General features: G+C 36.2%; 1 protein-coding gene across 1 annotated transcript; it reads left to right on the top strand.

Moving 5' to 3' along the window:
* The first annotated feature begins 255 nt into the window (after window positions 1-255).
* Window positions 256-3,566, top strand: LOC124883647 (extracellular calcium-sensing receptor-like). Its single transcript, XM_047390833.1, has 6 exons — window positions 256-455; window positions 603-891; window positions 1,051-1,863; window positions 1,938-2,165; window positions 2,304-2,427; window positions 2,502-3,566. Exons 1-6 carry the CDS (start codon window positions 256-258, stop codon window positions 3,419-3,421), a joined length of 2,574 nt encoding a protein of 857 aa, XP_047246789.1. The 3' UTR covers window positions 3,422-3,566.
* The last annotated feature ends 4,912 nt before the right edge of the window (window positions 3,567-8,478 follow it).

The following is an 8,478-nucleotide window of genomic DNA, read 5'->3' as shown; positions in this document are numbered from 1 at the left end:
GCTGCCCTTTCGCTGACCATAAACCAGCACACGTCCTGGTTGAAGGGAAGGGCAGTTCCAACAATATAATGATATTAGGCTTAAAATAAATGGAAGGCAAATAATTAAGAGAACCCATCTGTAAATTCTGTTCATCTTACTCATTTGTTGCTGTCTCCTGAGATTGAGTTTAACTTTGACAAACACACCCCCTTAACTGATTGTGTATAAAGCCCTGAGATGACAAGTAGAGCTGATATGTAACAGAGAGGAATTATGATACTGTTCAGGATGCTGCTAATGGTTGTACTAACAAGAAAAGGAGAGACTGTTTGTCGACTGAGAGGTGGAGCACAACAGCCTGAATTAGCACAGAATGGCGACCTTATCATTGGAGGAATTTTTTCATTTCGCACAGGCCAGGATTATTTCACCGACACATTTCAATCAATTCCAAACTTCCGAAAATGCAACAAGTACAGTTAAGCTTGTGTTTTAAAACACATTAATTGAATAATTACCTTTTATTGTGTTTTTAAATGATTTATGGTATAATGTATGTTTTTTTAAGTGTACACAGTTATGACTTAGATATCAGATTGTATATTGTATGTATTTTTCAGTTTTAATTTTAGAGAATTCAAATTTGCCCAAACGATGATCTTTGCTATAAATGAGATCAACACAAATGCTGAAATGCTTTCTGGTGTGAGACTTGGCTACAAGATCTATGACAACTGTGGGACTATGGACATACTGAGAGCTGCGTTGTCACTTGTAAGTGGGCTTAAAGACGAAATCGTGGATGATGGCTGCATAGACACAGAGTCAGTGCAAGCTATCTTAGGTCATTCTGGATCAACTCCAACCATTGCGTTTTTACATATTGTCGGAAGGTTTCAAATACCTGTGGTAAGTTTAAGACTAGACATCAATAATCTACCAGTGAAGTGTCTGGATATTCTCTTAATTGTATTTTATGGCTACAGTTATGTTCAGACTGGTGAAGTAGTTTCAATAATTTTGAAATCCAAGAAAGTTAATGTGAGATGTTTTGTTATCTTATTATAGATCAGCCATTTTGCCACTTGTGCCTGCCTGAGCAATAGGAGAGAGTATCCAACTTTTTTCAGAACTGTTCCCAGTGATTACTACCAAAGCAAAGCTCTGGCAAAGCTGGTCAAGCATTTTGGGTGGACGTGGGTTGGGGCTGTTGCTGTGGATAATGAATATGGCTTGAATGGAATTGTGGCATTTATCCAAGCTGCAGAAGAATATGGAGTATGTATAGAGTACTCTGAAGCATTTTCATCTTCTGATCCAACCCATGTCATACAGAGAATAATAGAAACCATCAAGCAGTCTACTTCCAAGGTTATTATAGCTTTTATGTCACACAGAGAAATTAAAATACTTGCTTCTGAGTTGTACAAACAGAACATCACAGGACTGCAGTGGATTGGCAGTGATGCATGGATCACAGATTCCTCCCTCACAGACAGCAAAGGACACACCATCCTGCTGGGGTCACTTGGCTTCACTGTTGCCAAAGCTAACATCCCTGGACTGGAAGAATACCTGAGGCAGCTCCACCCTTCACAGTTCCCCAACAGCCAGTTTGTCAAAGATTTCTGGGAAGGAGTGTTTGATTGTTCTCTAAATGAAACTGTGAACACACAAAGACAGCCCTGTAATGGTTTCGAGAGCTTGCAAACTATTCAGTCTGAGTTCACGGATGTGTCCGAGCTCAGATTTACCAAAAATGTCTACAAGTCAGTCTTTGCAGTAGCTCATGCACTTGACATTATGATTAAATGTAATGATAATAAAGAAGCCTTCTCTAATAGGAGCTGTTTTGATCCCAAAAACATACAGCCATGGCAGGTGAGAAACACAGAGGTTATTGTTATATAATTTAATTTAGTCTATGATTTCATTTGAACTACTGTTTTTTGCAGCTCTTGCAAAATCTCAACAGTGTAAATTTCACCACTGTGGATGGGGAAAAAGTTTATTTTGACAGTAATGGAGACTCACCGGCAAGATATGAACTTGTAAATTTACAAATGACAACAACAGGGATCATGAAAGGAGAAACTGTGGGCGTTTATGATGCTTCTTTTCCAGAAGGCCAGCAGTTAATTATGAACAATATCTCAGTAGCCTGGGCAAATGGCTTGTTAGAGGTAATATATATATATATATATTTTTTTTTTTTGTTTTTGTTTTTTTTTGTTTGTTTTGTTTTAGACAATTTGATAGGGAATGATTGTTTTGTTGTGCAATGCTATGGAATGTTATACAATTATATTTGTGTCTACAAGGTGCCTGTATCGGTCTGCAGTAAAAAATGTCTCCCTGGAACTTATAAGGTCCTCCAGAAAGGAAAGCCAATCTGCTGTCATGACTGCATGCCCTGTCCAGCAGGAGAGATCACAATTCTAACTGGTAAACATAAATTGTGCAGATTCAGTCTTTTGTTTCAATCATCTATTATATATTTGTTTTTCTATGTTTTACAGAATCGTTGCAGTGTCTTAAATGCCCTCCAGAGTACTGGTCAAACAATGATAGAGATGCCTGCATCCCAAAACCAGTTGAGTTCCTGGCATACAATGAAATCCTGGGGAAGGTGTTGGCAATATGTTCTCTACTGGGAATCTTTCTTACTTTGATCACAACACTAATCTTTTTCACTTACAAAGAGACCCCATTAGTACGAGCTAACAACTCAGAGCTGAGCTTCCTGTTGCTCTTCTCCTTGACTCTGTGTTTCCTATGTTCTCTAACCTTTATAGGCCGCCCCACTGAATGGTCCTGCAAGCTGCGACACACAGCATTCAGCATGACCTTTGTCCTCTGTATGTCCTGTGTTCTTGGGAAAACAATGGTGGTTTTAATAGCTTTCAGGGCTACACTTCCAGGTAGCAATATAACGAAATGGTTTGGGCCTGTACAGCAGAGATTCAGCATATTAACCTTTACACTTATACAGGTTTTGATTTGTGTGCTTTGGCTAACTATAAGTCCTCCATTCCCTTTTATGAATTTAGAGCTGTATGAGGACAGAATCGTTTTACAGTGTGATCTTGGTTCAGACACTGGGTTTTATGTTGCTTTGGGGTACATAGGATTTTTAGCTGTTTTATGTTTTGTACTTGCTTTTTTGGCTCGAAAGCTCCCTGATAACTTTAATGAAGCTAAGTTTATAACTTTCAGCATGTTGATATTCTGCTCAGTCTGGATTACATTTATCCCAGCATACATCAGTTCTCCTGGTAAACTAAGTGATGCTGTGGAAATATTTGCAATTTTAGCCTCTACGTATGGAGTCCTATTCTGCATTTTTCTGCCAAAATGCTTTATAATATTATTCAGACCAGAACAGAATACCAAGAGACACATAATGGGAAAGACAGTCAAAACGGATTTACAATATTAACAAACTCTATAAAAAATGTTTTCAGGTTGTGTGTTTCCATAGTAATAACATTGTAACTTTTGCTACTTTTGTTATTGCACCGTTTTCTGTGGTGATAAATACATCTTTTTTTTAAGTAAGAATGTTTGTTCATTTATGTTTAAAGGTGAAAGCAATAAAAGTGAATAAAAAAATATTTTTGCATCTTTCCTTCTGTATCATAGAAACATTTTTATTGTTATTTTAATATGTATAGCTGACACTGCATGCTTTTTCTTTATACTTAACAAAAAACATTTATAAATAGTTATTATTTTAAATAGTTATTAGTCAAATATGAACACATAGGTGAGAATGTTTGGAGCAAATTGTAAAATTACAATGAATTAAAAATAAGAGAACGACTTTGAAAATACAGTTAAGTTATTTACAGTTTTTTTTTAAATAATATAGATGAACTGAAGTGCTAAAAATGGCTTAGTGGAAAATGCCTAATTTAAATCTATGACATTCAGTGTTCTCTTTGCTAACGAAGTTAGTTGCCTAATCAAAAAAAATTAGAAAGACCTCTTGGGCCCTCAGAAAAAAATATCTTGCACACTAGAACACATTTTTAATCACAGAAATATAAATAAATAAACCTGAATAAAGCAAAATTAGTATCAGTTTAACTTATACATTTGGCCTAGAATAGCCGTGACAGGCAAACAAGTTATAAAGAAATGCAAAACCAATCAGAGTTTTCTTTCTGATTGATTTTAAAATCAAAATTCATAGAATAATCCAAAATATGACCTGCCACTCATATTTTTTGATTATTCTATGAATTTTGATTTCAAAATTCAGGACCATGTAAAACTGGCCCTAAAAAAGAACATATAAAACCACTGCTTAGGGCCCAAAAACCATCAGGGGTTTCGGAATAATGCTGGAATTCACACACATATACAGTAGATCTCAGAATTGCATTAATCAAAAATGAACATGCTCAAAACTTTTCATAGATCTTTAGATCAATTATTCTATTTCGTTTAAAAAAGAAAAGCAACAATTATTGGTGCTGGTGCTATATAATTTAGCACAGTTTTTAATACAGTTAAAATTATTTTATGTATAAATTATTGATTTTTATTACATACATTGTTAATGTATTAAGTCAGGATAAATATAGAGTAAACAAATATAAGTATATTAATAGTTTTCATTATTACACAAAATATTGCATTTGTTAATGTTGAATTAAGAAAGAGGAATACCTGTAGTTTGAAAACATTTACTTTAAAAGCAGTGATGGGAGGGACTTCTCAAGTTTCCAAACCATGACAGCCTGTGTTTTTAACACCCTAAAATGTACTTCATTTGTTAAATTTGTCTTTCTTGTATTTGGGGGAAAAGTGTAGAAACCTGCAGCAACAGGTTTGGGAGTGGCAGTGCTGTGCTACTAGTTCTAGAACCCTGCTTGAAACTGACAAATACAATCTTTAAAGTTCAACTATTACAGTTAACACTCATATTTAAATGCTCCTTTAATCTTCCTGCTTCTTATGCCAAGCTGACATCAAGTTTCATGCACCCTGTAACAACTCGGAAATACAACTGAACTAATTATCAAACTCTACCATATGTGTTTTGAAACAAATGTGTGTGGGATGATGGACATTCTGTAAAGTCAAACAAATATGTGCGGGGTGAACTTCCAAATAAAGTTCCTCCTAAGGCCCTACAAAACCTTTGATCAGCTCTAATGACAAGTGTGCTGGATAAAATCTTTCCCTGCCTCATGCTAGAAAAGCATGATGGTGAAAATGTTACAGTTTGGAGTTCAAGTGCTTCAGGGACTTTCAAGGTTCTTATTTCATTCAATTATAAGTTGTACATTTTACATGCCAGTTTTGATAAACATTGTGAGCATATGTTTCAAAACCCTGACAGTAAGTGGACCTTTCCAAAAGGACATAATCTGAAAATCATTAAATCTGCAAAAGGATTAAGTGAAGAAAAGAATATGAAATTATGCAATGCTGAAAACACCCCCTGACCTGATTTCCACTGAAATGTTGTGAGAGGGATTGGAAAGGGGTAGCACATACCGTACCAAAGAAACATAAAAACATGTTGCAAAAAAGTACATTACAATGAGAGCTAGAGCAAGCTAGAGACAGATACTCATGAGTATCTAACGAAAACATGGACAAGAATATATTCGTTCAACAAACCATCTGAGATTGGCCTTTTTAGCACATTTGATAGAGACCCTGTTCCATTGTTTTCATGACTTATAGAACCTAGTGAAACCTCGGTGGGCTGGTGCAAAATTGGTTAACCTGGCTCTGCCCAAGGCAAAAACTCTTAGTATCAACTCAACAACCAACTGTGGCATCTGGATGGCAGTCATACTCCAAGGGTTGGCAACCAGAATCCTTTTTGTACTTGTTCAATTCAGAAGCATTGATTTATCTGAAAAAAACAACTAATAAAATTACTTTGAAGTCTAGTCTTATTTGTCCAGTCTAGTCTGCTTTGTCTTGGTTGCTTTTCTGCAAGGTGTGTCCCACACGCGAGCCATGATGAATATGCTTAAATTGATTACAAACACCGTAAAGCTCCAAAAGTGTGTTTCCCTTTAGTTCAGCCTTTAGCCCCACTTTTCTGAACTCCCAATGAAAGACTCAGAATGCAGGTAACCATTCAAGTTGAACTCTGAAATCCTAGTTAGAAAAACAACAAGAATGACTCCCTGAAGTTCAAATTCTGACCAAACAGTCCCATGTTCAGTATCCAAAATAACTTACTTGCTCATAAAAGTTAGTAATATTTGCAGGCTATTTGCTATTTATAAGCACTTAAAACAAACTGCGTCATATTAAACTAATGGCACACACAGACTACTAAAAAATATATATTTTTCAACATCATCGATTTTATAAAATGGAAAAAAATGGACTGTTATTGGCTTTTATGGCTAATAATGACTCATCAAGGCCTATGCGTTGCTTAAACATATTGAGGAGCTGAGGTTTGGCAATTTTCCCTTTTGTTTAAGCTTTCTGGACATTGAAGAAAAGGGGATACAATTACAACAAACTAAGTTTTTTTTCTCATGATCCTAGGTGTCTTACAGTATAGAACTCTGTCTCTGACATGCATTTTGTTACTTATTACTGATCTTTTAGATTCATATTACAGCACTCATGTAAAATCACTAGTGAAACTAAATGACTTGTACCATTCAGAACTTGCTTAATTAGAATCATCAGTTTATAAAAATATGATTGCAAATTAAATGTGAGGTTGCTGACTCTAAAAGGTGATCTTCAATACATTTGGCCTTAGACAATACCCTTTTACTTTGGTATTAATGTTGCACTGAACCATTGCAATAGGCAACAATATCACACCAATGAAAGAAGATTACAAAAGGTTACACAGACTACCAACCTCCCACCCCCCAGACACTCACAGACAAACACTTAAAAATAGAGAAGAAAAATAGTGGAAAGTAAATAAGTTCCCATCTGTTACACAAGTGGCTTCATTACCCAGGGGCTTACTCTAATAGGACAGACCAGCTGCATCAGGGTCACAAACAGCAGACACTAGGGATTAAACATTGCAACACGTTGCTTTGTTCTTGTCCACAACAAGCTGAACAACAGGTGGCATATTGCTTCAAGCAGAAAAATAACCTGGGTGCTAATTAACATCTCTGTCACAATAACTAATCAATTGTTCTCCCTTAAGTTTAAACAATATTATTTTCTCCTGGTTGCTTTCTTTTTCTTTTATGTCTTACTCTGTTGGACCACAGCGGGTCCAATAAGCAACATGAATAATATATGATATCACTGGCAAAAAAGTGTGTAGATCAAAAATGTATTGTTTTGTCTTATAGTATTGTGAATAATTACCAATTATTTAATCTCTGTGAGGTGGAGATGCAGTGAGTCCAACAAAATAGTGATTCAAACCTTGTCCAGGTATCGTAGTTTATGAAGCAACATGGTTCTGCAGATACTGGGTAACTTTAGAAACAGTACATTTTGCTGTATGACACTGTATTTAAATATACGGTGTAACTCACACTGGTTAAAATGTGAAAGCACCACTCAGGATCATAGGCAGGACATAAACAATTAATACATGGCCAATGACTTCACCTGAATTTAAACATACTGCTGTCTTCTATAGTATGTATTACAACATTAAGATATTACAATATTAGATTTTTGTAGTTTAAAGTGTTCTATAAGTTATTTGAGTTTGTGAAAGTTCTCCCAACATTATGAAAACATTTCCAACTGTTATACTGTGTACAAATGTTTTACTATTCAGGACAGCAGAAACCGATCTGCTGATGGCCAAAGCTTAGTCACCAGTCCATCACAGAGCCGACACTGACACAGACAGGCATGCACAATAACACTCACATCAGATTCAACAACAGCTATTACTCTAAGGCCCCGTTCACACTGCTGGCAAATGTGTCCCAAATCGTTTTTTTTGGGGGTCAAATGATCAGGTCAGGCTGTTTAAAGCGAATGGGAATGTTCATTTCTGGCCCATATCTGACTTTTTCCAAGTCACATTTGAGCCATATTCATATGTGGTCCAGAAACCGACTCGTATCTGATCTTTTGGAATGTGACTCCAGTCGATCGACCAACGCGGATTAGATTTGACTTGTCGTCACTTTCCGTCACATTCATCACAATTTTGCGCCGCCCAGCAGGAAACGGTAGCAGTTAGCAAAACAGATGGGGCAAGAATATAACTGCACAGTGGAGAGACAGCAAGACATTAGAGCTTGTTAATAAACAGAGATAAAGCTTTATTCAAGCCTAATTGAAAGGCTCATAGGAACCATATGGGTGTGGGACATAGTTTGTATTGTAAAATTTGTCTACAACCCTTCGAACAGAGGACTTTAAAATGCTATTGAGGTTACCAAGCATGTGAGGATCTGCCCCTGCTGCAGTCCAATACACTAGATTGCATCAAGTTTTCTGCCTGTAGAGTTGGGAGAAGCGCTGACATATATGATTAAAAGTTGCCCTCAACATTATAAAATTCGGATTAAA

This window comes from Girardinichthys multiradiatus, chromosome 18 (assembly GCF_021462225.1).
Source record: "Girardinichthys multiradiatus isolate DD_20200921_A chromosome 18, DD_fGirMul_XY1, whole genome shotgun sequence".
Taxonomy (NCBI): Eukaryota; Metazoa; Chordata; class Actinopteri; order Cyprinodontiformes; family Goodeidae; genus Girardinichthys; species Girardinichthys multiradiatus.
The sequence above is the reverse complement of the archived record's forward strand: the minus strand, read 5'-3'. Positions and strand labels throughout refer to the sequence as shown.